The sequence below is a fragment of the Equus caballus genome, chromosome 14 (assembly GCF_041296265.1).
Source record: "Equus caballus isolate H_3958 breed thoroughbred chromosome 14, TB-T2T, whole genome shotgun sequence".
NCBI classification, from domain to species: domain Eukaryota; kingdom Metazoa; phylum Chordata; class Mammalia; order Perissodactyla; family Equidae; genus Equus; species Equus caballus.
Genome location: NC_091697.1, coordinates 45,169,323 through 45,186,204, shown reverse-complemented (window position 1 = coordinate 45,186,204; position 16,882 = coordinate 45,169,323). Strand labels below are relative to the sequence as shown.

Here is a 16,882-nt window from a genome sequence, read left to right as displayed (position 1 = left end):
GAAGCAGAAGCAGCAGCAGCAGCAGGGGAAGAAGAAGAAAACAGAAGATTGGCAAGATGGAAGCTCATGTGGCAATCTTTCATTAAAAAAAAAAAAGAGTAGTCATCCTTCCCTATTGCGGAAAAAAGAGAAAAGAAAAGACTGGCGAAGGCTGGGACCACAAACTGCTTAAGAATGAAGGAGAAAGGGAAGGGAATTGGTGGAGGTTTCCTAGACTGCTCTGCACTCTAAGGAAGGTTTCAAAGGCCATCCTGATTTCAGGAGACAAAGCTGACAATCACATGAGGCCCTTTCTGCCATTAATGGGCCCATCGTGATGGATTTCAGAGTGTAGATGTCAGTCTGCTCCTTGCTCAGTTGTGTCCCTGTGGCTGGAAGTCTGCAAGGCTGATTGTCAGGGCATCACCAAGGTCTACCGTGGAGCAAGCGCTTCGGAACAACATCATACTGGCTACTAGTCTGCCATTAGTTATTCGTAATGAATTGAATTAAGCTAAATTCGTTGGTTGTGCATTTGCAGGACATCCAGGATGATTAAGTTGATAGTTTAAGTACTACTTTCAGAAGTAAGAATTTTAAGACTGTTAGAAGGGTGTTTCCTTGGCTTTCAGAGAAATGTTACAGTTATTTTCTGTGTCTGTCATGCCTAGATTATCAGCCAACGGATTTTCTTCTCATTTTGTGATGATTTCTTCACTACTTTGAAAGACTAAATATTTACCATTGTGTTCTTACTTGAATAAGATGCAAAAAATACATTTACTGCAATCAGTGCAGCCATTGGTTGCACAGACTCAAAAATGTTCATTTTTGCAAATTTTTCGGTGACTGTAAACACTACAGTATGGCTGTAAAACAGAGGCTATATTCACTTATTAGACAATGAATATTTGAATACAGTCTTCTCACATCTTAATATGAAATTCCATGCATTCAAACAGGATAAGTATAATCTATATTTAGTTTTAAAGAAAAACACTTATGTAGTCACACCCCAGTAAACAATAACACATTATTCATATTTTCATAAAAATCTTCTATTAAGCAAAATGCCATAAAAACATGCAACTAGGTGACTGAATTTTTGAAATGTAACCAACTCCCCACCCCCACCCATAATCTTCCCCTCCCAGGTTCCATCTTTCTTATTCCTTCTCCACACAGACAACACAGGAAGTCACCAAACTAAACTTTCTGTTTCTCGCTCCCTACTTCCCTCTAGAATTTCACTACATAGCAATACAAATATTCACTAGATTTATACATTTGGTATAGTTTTGGATTTCTTGGTAATTTTCCCAAAGAAATCCATACCATATGTATTCTTATCTGCCTTTCTTTTATAGTCTCTGTGACCTTCAGATATACTGATTTGAGAGCTGTAGTTTATTGATTTCACGCTGATGTAATAGTCCACTATGTAGACATATAGAAATAATTCCTATTTACCTGCCTACAAATTCATAATTAGGGTGCACCTTTTTGTTTAGTCAAGATGAATAATTCGACTCTACATACACTTTTACATCTCTCAGTTTTGTGCTCAACAAAGAACCATCCAACAAAATATCCAGGAGCGGCATTGTGGGGTAATAGGCTAAGTACACTGTCACCTGTACAGATAACACTAAATGGTTCTGTATTGCTTGCTAAATTCTACATCTGGACCTTGGTGTAATAATAATATATTCCCACTTTCACTTTTTGAAGAATGATTCTTTTCTACATTTTCTTTTGTCAATTTTGCTGTGGTTTTAAAAATAAAAATAGTTAAAGATGTACACGAACCAGTAGCAACTTACCAAATTCCTGTCATTTGGTGACTTTACAAAAGCAGTTTCTGTAACCAAGAACAGTTTGAAAAGATAAGAAATCAACACATATATGGTAGCAGAAATTTATTCTAATAACCTGCTAAAGAAACGATAACTAATGAGGTAACAATTCTGTGACAGTAACAGAAGTATAAATTCTCAAATATATCTAAATCTTAGGGGGGAAAATGCCCAAATTACTCTAACACTCTGAAAAATTGTCAAATATTATATTTTAGTGACTCCTGATACCCTGCTTGAAGATACCCATTTTGTAAAGCTTTCTAAAAGAGCCATTTCACTGTGATGGAAGACGATGTCCTGTGTAAAGTAACTTAACTGTGAAGAAATTCTGCTCTAATATCAGAGTTCCATTCCATACCTAACAGCTACTTGTTTCTCATCTTTATGGGCTACTCTGAGCATTAAGGAAGACAAGTGGTCACCTGATATGTGGATGAGCTCTTTCCTTACACAAAGCCTTGATTTCAGGGACTCAGAGATGATAATCCGATTTTCAGAGAATACGAGATCTATGGAGATCATTTCTTCCCCACACTTTGCATTTAACAACCACAGAATAGGGGCCTCAGAAGGAAAAGGAACGTAGTTAAAGTTCTTGAATCACAGATGAACGAAGAGCTAAAGTCTACTGCCCATCCTACCTCACCACACTGTTTCAACCTCTCTCTGTGAGAAATAAGAAAAAACAATTCAATGGTGAAATGTTTAAAAGGAATTTCTAAGATGCTCTGTGTCATTTTAACAATAGAAGAATTACAAACCCAGTAAAAACACCGCTGTATTCTTAAGTCACAGCAGAAAGCTTTCTGTATTTTTAGGATAAGTGAGGTGTTTTGCCCAGGACTGAAAAATTTGCTCACCAGAATAAAGAGTAAAGGCCAAGATGACAAAAAGAGTTTTGATCCATGGTGAGAAGAGAGACATTTGAGTGAGTCTGAGGAAGAAACCCTTCAAGATGTTTGCTACAATGGCACAGGGGGCATTGCTCATTTCAACGGTCAGGCAAACAGAATCCAGGGCCAATTTAGAAAGTGTCTTCCTTATGAAGGAACTACTCCAAGCCCCTGTATTCTTATTTAGGGTGGACTGTTCCCTCTGTTCTTCCCTTCCACCCTATCATTCAAAAAGAAATATCATGTCAACAGGAGGCTGGAATCGAGACGTGACAGAAAGTTCATGAAAAGTGCTCGGGGAAGACAGGAGAAGGAGCTGATTACTCTCCCCAATCTTTGAATTAACCCACAAGTGGCTGGGCCGCATTTAGAGTAAAGATGCACATTTGAATTTCACTGTTTTCTTCAGAAAAATAGGAATAGTGACATCTAGAAGGATCAATCTGGAGCAATACTCCCAGCAATGCTTTACACCAGGACTTCCTGGCTAGGTTCCCCACTTGACCCACCTTACATGAAGAGACAACAGAGAGTGAAGGAACAGTGGCTATCTTGTTCATCTTTCCTTCTCAACCTTCTATCTGCAACCAATGAAGTCACTTTTACTGATATTTGATTGAGGAGCTTGAGGAGCTCTTATCATGGCAGATAAGAGACAGAAGTATTCTGTGTCCTCTCTGGGCCTTAAAAGAAGGTCATGAGAGATGCCACATAAGTATTGATCAATAGATCTACCCTCAGCAGGAGGCTTGCGACAATCTGGTCTGATGAACACAAGAGCACAAGGGGGAAAGAAAGAAATACGTGCATGTATAGATTTTAAGACAGAGAAAATAGGTGAAATCTTTTCAAGTTGGTGAGTTGGAAAGGGACAAGAGAATCAAGCAGGAGAAAGAAGAAAGAGTTTGGACATGTTCATACACAAGGGTCTAAACCCTGAAACTTTAAAAGAAACTAGGCCAATATTAGAATCACCTGGAGAAATTTTAAAGCTGATAGATGCACCATCCCATCTTCAAGATTGTGAATCAATTGTATACGTGAGTCCTGAGCATGGTATGTTTTAAAAGCTCCTAGATGTGACTCAGGCACACCCAGCTGTGGGAAACCCTGGGATAGAGCAAAGGATATGAATGTCTGGAATGAGAGAGAAAGAAATGTGCAGACTGAAGTTGAGAGCAGATGGGACATTGCCCTATATTCTATGTTAAATAATTTGATCTTTACCTCAGAGGTAAGTGGGAGACATGAAAGGCTTTTGAAGCATGGTAGAGATTGGGTCAGTTATTTTCTTCCAAACTGGCCAATCAGCTTCACAGAGTGATTCAATGTAAAGAGGTTTGGGAGTTCAGGTCAAATACCATCTACCAATGAATAACCTAGACTCAGTGTCTAGACTTTCTAGTGCACGTGTTGCTTATTTTATTTATTTTTATGAGGAAGGTTCGCCTGAGCTGACATCCATTGCCAACCCCCCTGGGTTTCTTTGCTTGAGGAATGTTAGCCCTGAGCTAACAACTGCACAAATCTTCCTCTACTTTGTAGGGGGGATGTCTCCACAGCGTGGCTGGTCAGTGGAGAAGGTCTGCACCTGGAGTCTGAACCTGCGAACCCAGGTCGCTGAAGCGGAAAGTAAGGAACTTTAACCACAATGCTGCTCCTTCCTCCACATCTTACCATGACATTACTAAAAGCCAGTTTACAGCAGTTTTTTACCTAGTGTGTCATGTCCAGCTATCACAATAACATTACAAGGCACACTAAAAGGCAGAAAAACACCATTTGAAGAGACAGAATAGGCATCAGAAGTAGATGTGGCAGTGATGTTGGAATTATCACACCGGGAATTTAAAACAAACATGATTAACATGCTAAGGACTCTAACGCAAGGACAGATGCCCAATGTAAGCAGAAAGACAGAAATTCAGAGAAAGAACTAAAAAGAAGTGCTAGAGATAGAAATATGGTAACATAAGTGAAGAATGTCTTTGATGAACATATTAGTGGATTCACATGGGTAAGGAAGGAATCTCTGAGCTAGAGAATATATCAGTAAAAGCATCAAAAACTGAAAGGTAAACAGAAAAAGAGACTGAAAAATAAAAAACAGTATCCAAGGACTATACAATCAATACAAAAGTTGTAGCATGCACATAATGAGAATCACAGAAGGAAAAGAACGAAAGGCACAGAAGAAACATTTGAAACAATATTGCCTAATAATTTTTCCAAATTAATGCCAGACACTAAACCACAGATGAAGGAAGCTCAGAGAACACCAATCAGATAAATATTCTGGGCATATTATTTTCAAACTATAGAACAAAGATAAAGTTCTAAAGCCAGGAAAACGAAACCTTACATTACTTATAGAGGAACAAACATAAGAAGCACATTTGACCTCTCCTCAGAAACCACACAATCAAAACAGAGAGGAATTAAAGTGATATAAGAAAAAACCCACCAACCTAGAATTCTGTATCCTGCAAAATTATCCTTCAAAAGTAAAGGGGAAATAAAGACTTTCTCAGACAAAAATTGAGGGAATTTGTTAACAATAGACTGGCCTTGCAAGAAATGTTAGAAGAAGTTCTTTAGAGAGAAATAAAATACTACAGGTTAGAAGTTCAGATCTACATAAAGTAAGGAAGAACATTGAAGACAAAATAAGCAAAGATAAAACAAAACGTTTTACTGTTATTATTCTTAATTGACCTAAAAGATAACAGATTGCTCAAAATAGTAATACCAACAATGTGTTTTATTGGATATGTTATGAGGTATATGAATATGTCACATATATGATATATACATAGCACATACACATATGCTTATGTATGCTTATATATAAGTGAAATGAATGACAGCAATGATACAAGGGGTGGGAGGAAGGAATTAGGATTCTTTTGTTATTGTAAAGTAATCACACTATCTGTGAATTAGTAGAGTGTTATTTGAAAATTGAATGGAGTAATTGTAAATATATATTGCATCTCTAAGGCAATCAATAAAAAAAGTTTAAACAGCAGTATAACTGATATGCTAAAAAGAAAAGAGAGAAAATGGAATCCTCTAAAGTGCTCAGTTAAAACCATGAAAGGCAGAAAACGAGTGGAAGACAAAAATAGAAACAAAGAACAAGGGCAATAAATAGAACTGTAAGAAATATGGTAACTATTAATCCACCTATGTCAATAATCAGTTTGAATCACTATGAATAACTTTTGGATAATCAACAGTCTACTTAAATCAACTTTGAATAATCAATGGTCTAAATGCATCAATTAAAATACAGAGGTTATCAAAGTGCATAAAAAACATGACCCACCATAACGGTGTTTACAAGAAACTCACTCTAAATTAAAGCTACATATAGGTTAAAAGTAAATGGAAGGAGAAAAATATACTGTGCTATAACTAATCAAAAAAAACCCCGAAGTAGCTGTATTAATTTCAGAAAGAGCATACTTCAAAATGAAGCAAGTTATCAGGGATGAAGAAGGACATTACCTGATGATAGAGTGGTCAGTTACCCAGGAACACCTAACAATCCTTGATGGGTATGTGCCTAACAAAGGAGTTTCAAACTGCGTGAGGGAAAATGAATAGAATTGCAATGAGAAACGGATGATTCCCCTATCATAGTTGGAGACTTCAACACCACTAAAAAGAAATGGACGTTTCCAGCAGGCAGAAAATCAGTAAGGACATGGTCAAACTCAACATCACCATCAACCAACTGGATATAATGGACATCTTCAGACTACTTCATCCAACCACAGCAGAATACATATTCTTCCTAAGCTCACGTGGAACATTCACCAACATGCAACACAGACTGGGCCATAAAACACAGCCTCACAAATTTAGAAGAATGAAAATCATGCAATGTCTGTTCTCAGGCCTCAGTAGAATTAAATAGAAACCAACAACAGAAAGATAACTGGAAAATATTAAAATAGAGGAAGATTAAATGGGACACTTCTAAATAAAACATAGGTCAAAGAGGAAGTCTCAAGAGAAATTTTCAAATATTTTGAACTAAATAAAAATGAAGATAAAACTTATTAAACATGAACATGAAATATCAAAATTTGCGGATACAGCAATAATAGTGCTTAGAAGACCTTGTTTAGCATTGAATGCACATATTGGAAAAGAAGAAGGATATAAAATCAATCATCCAAGTTTCCACTGTGAGAAATTAGGAAAAGAAAAGTAACTTCCATCCAAGTGAGCAGAAGCAAAGAAACAATTTGAATTAGCAGCAATCAATGAAATTGAAAACTGGAAATCAAAGAAGAAAATCAATGAAATCAAAAGCTGGTTCTTTGAAAAGGAGACAAAGTTGATAAGCCTCTAGCCAGACGAACTAAGAAAGAAGTCAGAGGACACAAATTACTAACATCAGAAATGAAAGAGGAGACATCTGTATGGATCCCATGAGCATTAAAAGGACGATAAAAAATTCAATAAGCAACTCAAGGCCCACAAATTTGGGAACCTAGATGAGATGGACTAATCTCTTGAAAGGCCAAGTATAACAGTATTCACACAAAAAGAAATGGAGGTTCTGAATAAGCCATATTAATTAATGCAATTGGATCAATAATTAATAACCTTCCAAAACAGATAAGAGCACGTCCAAATGTTTTCACTTGAATTCTACCAAACAAAAAAGAAATTATACCAATTCTCTACATTTTTAGAGGATGGGAATAAAGAGAATATTTTCTAACTGATTTTATGGGAGCAGCTCTACCTTAACACTGAAAGCAGTAAAAGGTATCACAAGAAAAGAAAATTACAGACTAATATCTCTCATGAACATGGGTGCAAAAATGCACAGCATAAACTTAGCAAACCCATCCAACAATGTTTAAAAAGAATTACACTCCACGAGGAAGTGATATTTATCTCAGGTATGCAAGGCTGGTTCAAAGCTCAACTAATGTATCACACAATCATATCGATAGTTGAAGTTAAAACCATTTGACAAAACTCAATACTCATTCACAATAAAAACTCTAAGTAGACTCAGAATAAGGAGGCCCTTCCTCAACTTGATAAAGAATGCATATCAAAGCCCTACAATTATCATCATTCTTAACGGTGAGAAAGTCAGAGCTTTCCCACTCATCAGGTAAAAGGTCATCAGTCAAGGATGTCCCTCTCACCAATCCTTTCCAACATCACACTGAAAATTCTAGCTAGTACAATAAAACAAGAAAAGGAAATCAGTGATATACACTTTGGGAAGGAGGGAATAAAACTCTGTCTGCAGATGACACGATTGTCGATAAAGGAAACCCAAAAGAATGGACAAAAATAACTCCTGGAACCAAGAAGTTATTATAGAAAAGCTTTAGAATACAGAGCTAACTTACAAAAGTCTATTGCTTTCCTCTAAAGTATCAATGAACAAGTGAATGTTGAAATTAAAAACACAGTACCATTGGGGCTGGCCCCGTGGCCGAGTGGTTAAGTTCGCGCGCTCCGCTGCAGGCGGCCCAGTGTTTCGTTGGTTCGAATCCTGGGCGCGGACATAGCACTGCTCATCAAACCACGCTGAGGCAGCGTCCCACATGCCACAACTAGAAGGACCCACAACAAAGAATATACAACTATGTACCAGGGGGCTTTGGGGAGAAAAAAGGAAAAAAATAAAATCTTAAAAAAAAAAACACAGTACCATTTACATTAGCACCCACAAAAGTGAAATACTTAAGTAAAAATCAAACAAAATATGGACACAACTTGTATGAGGAAAACTAAAGAACTCTGATGAATGAAATCAAAGAACTAAATAAATGGAGAGATATTCCATGTTCATGAACAGGAAGGCTCAATATTGTCAAGAGTCAATTCTTCCCAGCTTCACTTATGGATCCAGTGCAATTCCAAAATAAATTCCAGCAAGTTACTTTGTGAATATTGATATTCTAAAGTTTATATGAAGAGGCAAAAGACCCAGGATAGCCAACACAGTATTGAAAGAGAAGAGCAAAGTTGGGCAATTCACATATTCAGATTTTAACACAAATTACAAATCTAGAGTGATAAAAAAACAAAACCAGTGTTGTACTAGCATGAGTATAGACACATGGAACAGTAGAATGGAATAGTAAGTCAAAATAGATTCATACATATGTGTCCAATTGACATTTTAAGACAAATTTTTTAGAGCAGTTTTGGGTTATCCACAAGATTGAGGAGGTTCAGAGATTTCCCATCTACTTCCTGATCCATGTAGACATACTTTCCTCCATTAATAACATCATTCACCAAAGTTCTACATTTTTTTACCTAGGATAAATCTTTGACAAATCATAATCATCTGAAGTCCCCAGTTTACCCTACAGTTCACTTTTGATGTTGTACATTCTACGGGTATGGACAAAAGTTTACTAGAATATATCCATCATTATAATATCATGCAGACTATTTTCACAGCCCTAAAAATCCCTGTGCTTTGCCTATTCATGTCTCTTCCACGGCCCCCACCCAACCCCTGGCAAACACTGATCTTTTCATCTGTCTCCATAACTTTGCATTTTCAAGAATGACATATACTTGCAATCATACAGTTTATCGCCTTTTCAGATAGGCTTCTTTCACATCGTATATGCATTGAAGTTTCCTCCTTGTCTTTTTATGGCTTGATAGCTCATTTCTTTTATGGTTGAATAATATTCCATTGTCTGGATGTACCACAGTTTGTCCATTCACCTGCTGAAGCACATCTTAGTTGCTTTCAAATTTGGGCAATTATCAATAAAGCTACTGTATTAATAAAGGTTTTTGTGTGGACACAAATTTTCAACTCCTTTGGATAAATACCAAGGAGCACAATTGCTGGATCTTATGGTAAGCATACGTTTAATTTAGTATCAACTACCAAACTGTTCCAATCTATTTTATCAATCACTTCTTTCAAGGATCAAGGCTTTGGTATTGTCTCTAAAAAGCCATCACCATATCCAAGGTCATCTAGGATTTCTCCTATGTTATCCTCTAGGAGTTTTATAGTTTTGCAATTTACATTTAAGCCAATGATCCATTCTGAGTTAATTTTTGGGAGGGGTGTAAAGTCTGTGTCTCGATTAACTTTTTTGCACGTAGATGTTCAGTTGTTTGAGCGCCATTTCTTGAGAAAACTCTCTTTGCTCCATTGTATAGCCTTTGCTGCTTCAGAACAGTCACCTATATTGATGGAGGTCTACTTTTGGGCTCTCTGTTCTGTTTCATTCATCTCCTTGTCCATTTTTTCACTAATACTACAGCCTTGAATGACCCCTTGCTTTTGGACAAGAGCTCCAAGAAAATTGAATGAAAACGAAAGTCTTTGGACAAATGGCACTGTGACAAATAGATAGCCACATGCGAAAGTATAACTTTGTACCCATAATTTTCACCAGATACAAAAATTAACTCAAACTGTATCAAAGATTTAAATGCAGGTACTAATGCTATCAAACTCTTAGAAGAGACCCTAGGTGTAAATCTTCATGAGTGTGCATTAGGCAGCAATTTCTGTATACGACACCAAAGGCACAAGCCACAAAGAAAAAAATACATAAGTTGGAACTTATTACATTTAAAAAAATTTTTGTGTCAAGGGACACTGTCAAGAAAGTAACACAGACAACCTAAAAACAGGAGAAAACATTTGCTAGTGAGGGGTCTAATAGACGCCAGGCATCCAGGTTACAGAAAGAACACTGCCAACTCAAAACAACAAAGATAAAGAATGTAATTAAAAAACAGGCAAAGGATTTAAATAGACATTTCCCCAGAGAAGATGTAGAAATGGCCAAGAAGCACATGAAAAGGTGTGAAACTTTGTTCATCATAAGGGGAATGCATATCAAACCACAATGGAGTACTAGTTCACACCCTCTAGGGTGAATATAACTTTTTACCATGACAACTTCTGAATCTGGGTGAGAATATGGAGGAACTGGAACCCTCATACAGTCCTGGTGGAAATGTAAGATGGTACACTCATTATGGAAAGCCTTTTGGCATCTCCTCATAAAAAGTGAAAGACAGAGTTACCTTAGAAATTTCCCGTGCTAGATATTTATCCTTGAGAACTGAAAATATATGGTCACATAAAAACTGGTGCAAGAATGTTCACAGTTGCATTATTGATAATAGCCAATATGTAGATAAAATCTAAATGTCTGTCAACTGATCAACAGAGAAACAATAGGTGCTATATGCATACATGGGATATTATTCAGTTGTGAAAAGGAAAAAGTACTAAACATGCTACAACAGGGATGAACCTTGAAACCTTGTTCTAAATGAATGAAGTCATTCACCACCGACCACAAACCACTCATATAGATCAATGCTGATGTAGCTATATCTATATATACTTCCTTTCATGTGAAAGACATATACATATCCTATGATTCCATTTACATGAAATGCCCAGAAGAGGCAAATCCACAGAGAAAAGTAGTTTACTGGTGGCCAGGGATTGCCGGGGAATTGGGAAGAAGTGTTGTTTTGTTTGTTTTTGTTTTTGGAATGGGAGAGATGATGGAAATGTTCTGAAATTAGATAGTGGCGATGGTTGTACAACATTGTGAAGAAATCCTTACTACAAGTACATCATTGTGTGCTTTAAAATGACAAATTTTAAGTTTTATGAATTTTATCTCAATTAAAAACACCCTGTTTTTCTTATCAAATGTCAGATTTTAAGTATTGTTAACTTTCCTGTGTCTCACTTTCCTTATAGCTGAAATTTGGAGCTGATGTCTATCCAACAAGATTCTTCTAAGAACTAAGTTCCATAACACATGGGATGTGAGAGGCTGACTCACAAAGCTTGTGTGGAAATAGTCGTGCAGTGAGGTGGATCCCTATTCATGAATGGATACGAACTTCCCCCAGTCCACTGTTCGTTCCTAGAGGACGGTTACGACATTTGCTTTTGCTGACCACCTCTTCTCTATCAGAATACAGTCCTCAAAGCATAGTAGGGTATCTTGTTAATAATTTGACATAAAAGTAAGAAGAAAAAATTTAAATACATTTTAAAAGGTAAAAAGAATACATGTATGTGAATTTGTCAATATTCACTTAATAATGTTTTTTATATGGGTTCTCTGTAATGAAAATGGCCATGAAAGTGTGTGCATTTTTATCATGTGGCTCTAAAAATGTACATCGAATGAATACTTTCATCAAGAATTAATATTAAGGAAGGTAAACGAATGAGTACCTCCAACATACATCACTCTTTTAGAGGTGAAATGTTCAGTGAAAAGAAGAGCAAGCCTGATATCATATATGGAGCAGATTGATACCTCTCTTCCAGTAGTCAGTCTACATTTCTGCCGCTAGAATCATGCCTTAAATGAACATTTGGCCACCCAAGTAAAACCGCCCTGTCCTTGGCTGAGAGATGGAGAGAAATGGAGACGCTTAGGATTTGGACCACTAATGAAAATCCTAGATTGATGAAGGCAGAGTTGCCTGGCATCCCAGGGTTAGTAACCTATCTTTGAACATATTTGTGAGAGATAAAGTAATATAACTTCTTCTCCCAAACCTCAGATGCCTTACAATATCATTGGATGGGCTCTGCAATTCATTCAATTATACACATGTCCTATATTTTAGAATTGAAGTCTATATTGCCTAACCTTTGGGATCACAGATCGACCTGGAGTACTTGTTAGAAGTCAAGCTCCCAGATCTCTCTCCTAGAGGTTTTGATTCTTTAGCTAAAGAAGAGCTCAAGTGTCTGTACTGTTAATAAACATCGAAGTAATGTATTAGGTGTTCACCTTTGAAAATATGTCGTTATCATAGTTACCAGAATTATTAGTGTGTTTTAACCCACTAACCAACGAATGAAAAGAAATGGAATTTTAACAAAGATACTGTTATTTAACTTTTATTGATTTAAATATTTATGATTTTAAGTTACATTAGGCTTTATATTATCAACTACAATTAAGACGGTTTTTCAACTGCCACTGATAATTCAACATTGAGGATAAAAATCTTTGAATCACAGATTCTTAGAATTAGAAAAATTCTTCAACATCCTACATTTCATCTTGTATGCCACAGCAGGCTTTGTGTGGTCATCTGCAAATTTAAAGCTCTGACTGAGAAGACTCTAATTGCTTGTAGAATCCACTGCAAAATAGCATTGCAAGAAAAGGCATAGGAAGGTGTAGCTCTGAGCTAAGAACATTGACCGAAAAACAGAAAATCCAATTTTCCACCAGACTTTCTGTAAGGAAATAAAAAGAGAAAGGAAAGGAAATTATTAAAAGGACATTTAAAATTGCCTCTGTATTGCACTGAGAGCTTCTCACTGAGGAGGCTTTGAACCTAGAAGAAGAGAGGCTGTGCTCCACGGCCACAAGCAGCTGGGCCCTGCCTGCTCCCCAGGCCTGCACACGTCCTCCCCTGACCTGGGCTCCATGACTCTCCCTACTTGCTCATTCCTGATTCGTTCTTGGAACCCGCCCCGACCTAAGAGAGGAGAGGACCAGAACTTGTCTTAGAGGTCCTCTAGAAGTAGAAGACAGGTAGAGGATTAAATGAGAGGAAACACCTGTGAGAGAACATGGGCTGGCACAAAGGTTGGCCAAAACTGTAGACTGCAGACTCCTTTAGAGTGAAGGACACAGGAAGGGAGGTCAGGTGGAAGTGTCCTAGAATGCCCTGCTCTCTCAGGAAGGTTAGGAGTCTGTCATGGAGTTCAGGAGCCCAAGTGGACCAGCAGAGGAGTCCCTTCCAGCAGAAATGGGCCCATTGTGATGGATTTCAGAGTTCTGTAGTCAGTAAGGTTTTTGCTCAGTCACGTTCCCTGTAGCTTGAACCTACATCATGGAGGTTATCACTTCGCATCTGGACTTTGGAATTACCTTATATTGGTCATTAGACTGCCTTCTATAAGTCATAATAATTAAGTTAAGTTAATTGGTTTATACATTTGCATAATATCCCGTAGAGTTATGATGAGAGGTCAAATACAAAAGTAATTTTAGAAATGAGAACTTAAGTGATAGGTTCAAGGGATAGGTATTGTGGCTTTTACAGAGAGAATAATTTTCCAAAGATAGTGAGCCTACATTATCAGAAATATGGATTGTCCTATCATTTTGTGATGGTTTTTTCACTATTTTGGAGGAGCCAATATTTAATTTTGCGATCTTACAATTTTTGCTGGCAGAAAGTGCATATGTTGTGATAAGTGATGTCATCGGTTGCACAGACTGGATTCCACGTATTGGTGCAATGTAAAACGTCTTTATATATGTCACAGTTTGGTGGCTAAACATAAGAAGACAACATAAAATTTATCAGATAATAAACCATTTGAACAAAATTTTCTTTGTTCTTCATTCAAAATGTCATACATCAATAATGAATAAATATATTCCATGTTGAGTTTTGAAAGTAAACATCAAGGTATCCACAACCCATTTAGACATAAAATACTATTGATATATTTTTACAAACTCAATGTTATTTTTTAAAAATATATAAATGGCAGAATGCATTTTTATAATTTAGCCACTCTGCCCCCATGTATCCTCACACCTGGATGAGATTTCTCCCATTATTTCATACCACAAGAAATCCTAAAAGTGAGTTTTTTATCATTCTCTTGTCTTTCTCAATAGTTTAAGTACTAGGTACTCTTATTTCAGATTATCAATGTATATGTATTTATTCATATATATGAGTGTTTGTACATGTGCATATAATCATATAGATATACATGTAAGGTGTTTAGTGATAGTAGTGCTGGGAATTTACGTAAATGAACAATATTGTTTGTATTCTTACATGACCTGCTTTTAAACGTCTTTGTAGCCTTTATCTATTCAAGCGTTTAGAACTATAGCTCATTTATTTCACCCCTATGTCGTATTCCACTCCATGAATGTATGAAAATTATTGTTTTGTCCACTTGTAATTGGAACATTTTTTAATCTTCTTGTTTTTCTAGGATAAACAATTCTACTCTAAACACTCCGTAACCCATATCCAATGCTTGTATTTAACAAGATTTATGCCTGATATTGGAATTTTTGAATAATGGGATATTTTTACCTTGTCTATAATGCCTAATTTATTTTTTCGGAAAGATTAGCCCTGAGTTAACATATGCCACCAATCCTCATCTTTTGGCTGAGGAAGATCGGCCCCAAGGTAACATCCATGCCCATCCTCCTCTACTTGTTATGTGGGATGCCTGCCACAGGATGGCTTGATAAGCATAGTGTAGGTCCCTGCCTGGGATCAGAACTGGTGAACTGCGGGCACTGAAGCAAAGCACGCGAACATAACTGCTATGCACCAGGTCAGCCCCCAGATGATTTTATATAGGTGGCAAGATTCTATTTCTTGAACTCAGTATAATAATAAAAGAGATTTTTTTTGTTATTTCTTGCTTTTAGTTTTTGAAGGATCATTCTGTTGTACATATTGTCGGATGACATTTGCTGTTAAAACTTACAATAAAAAAAAATTACTAGTTTTACCTTTTTCAATTCCCACATTAATCAGTATTAACTTACTCTCTTATTCCCCATTGATGGTGGCTGTGAAAGACCAGTTTCTGCAACCAAAACACAAAAGAAAAATTAAGACCAAGAAAATGAGGGAAATCTATCAGGGTATCAGCCAAAAGTATCCAAATATTTTTAGTAGCAAGACACAAGGGAAATTACCTATGCAAGACCCTGCAAGAAATGAGGTGAGCTTTTGCCGTGGTATCAAAACAATTAGTTCACAATTAACTCCAAATCTGGAAACATAATTCCCAATTAACCTCACTCTTTGAAAAACAATTTTGTATACTGTTTAGTAATCACCAAACCCCGCTTTTTTTCTTCCATTTTATAGATGAGACATCCTAGTCAGTGATGATAATGCCTTGCTTAACACCATTCATTATCCCTTGCACAAAGTCACTTAACATGACGAAATTAACTACTATTTAATTAATTAGTGCTCAGATCTGAGATCAGGGATCTATCCAATACCTTACAGCTACTTTACTCTGAAATTCATGGGCCACCTTATGCTTTAAAGAAGGTAAGGTGTCAGCAGAGGGAGGGATGAGTTCTCGCCTCACACGAAGCCTGGACTCTACTCAGAGCTGTCAAACAACAAAGCAGATTGTCAAGGAAGCCCTGATCCAGAAGACATCATTACTCCCCACACGTTGCTCTCAGCAGTCATGGAATCTGACCTCCAAAAACTCTTCACCTCTAAAGACAGGCAAATGTCTTTCATTGTAGATGGGGAAAAAAGCAAAGTTCCACTGTTCATGCTAACCTACATCTCTGTCTCCAGTCCTCTAAGGCAGGAAAGGAGAAAAAGCTACCACTGATGCAATTTATTTTTTTATTTTTTTTTTTTTAAGATTTTATTTTATTTTTTCTCCCCAAAGCCCCCCAGTGCACAGTTGTATATTCTTCGTTGTGGGTCCTTGTAGTTGTGGCATGTGGGACGCTGCCTCAGCGTGGTCTGATGAGCAGTGCCATGTCCGCGCCCAGGATTCGAACTGACGAAACACTGGGCCGCCTGCAGCGGAGTGCGCGAACTTAACCACTCGGCCACGGGGCCAGCCCCTCCACTGATGCAATTTTTAAAAGGGTATTTGTAAACCTACCCTGTTTCATTTAGCCAACTTAAGTATTACAAACGCAATAAAACCAGCTCCTCCATTCCAAGACCTTAGCAGTTGTTTCCTGAATTTTCTAAGATATGAGAAATGCTTCATCCAGGAATGAAAAACTTACTCACCAGAATGCAGAGGAAACAGCAAGGCAATGACAAAAATAGCTTTCATCCATGATGAGAAGAAAGACATTTTGTTAAGTCTGTAGAAGAAACCCATAGGACTGTTCGTAACACATGGCACAGGGACAAATGACCCGTTTCCCAATGAAAGTTTCTGACGGGTGAGGGAACCGCTCTACTCCGCTAGAGTCCTAATTATAGTGGACTATCCCCTTTTTTCTTCCTCCAACTCACAATGAACAAGACATGCGTGTGAACAGAAGGCCTCATAGAGATTCGAGAGAAACACTAGGACAAGTCCTCCATGCACAGCTGAGAAGGAGCCATTTGCTCTCCCAAGCCTTTGGCTCAGCCAAC

The 16,882-nt window shown here is 37.2% G+C and overlaps 1 protein-coding gene across 16 annotated transcripts in view; it reads right to left on the bottom strand.

Moving 5' to 3' along the window:
• Nucleotides 1–12,631: 12,631 nt before the first annotated feature.
• LOC106781590 (sperm-associated acrosin inhibitor) overlaps nt 12,632–16,882 on the bottom strand; it is a 55,937-nt gene continuing 51,686 nt past the window's right edge. For all 16 annotated transcript variants that reach the window (XM_070233062.1, XM_070233065.1, XM_070233067.1 and 13 more), the window contains 4 exons: nt 16,529–16,605; nt 15,295–15,335; nt 13,926–14,041; nt 12,632–12,992 (listed from right to left, as the gene is read on the bottom strand). In XM_070233062.1, the coding sequence (XP_070089163.1) occupies nt 12,944–12,992; nt 13,926–14,041; nt 15,295–15,335; nt 16,529–16,605 (283 nt within the window). In that variant the 3' untranslated portion in view covers nt 12,632–12,943. The remainder of the gene's footprint in view (nt 12,993–13,925; nt 14,042–15,294; nt 15,336–16,528; nt 16,606–16,882) is intronic.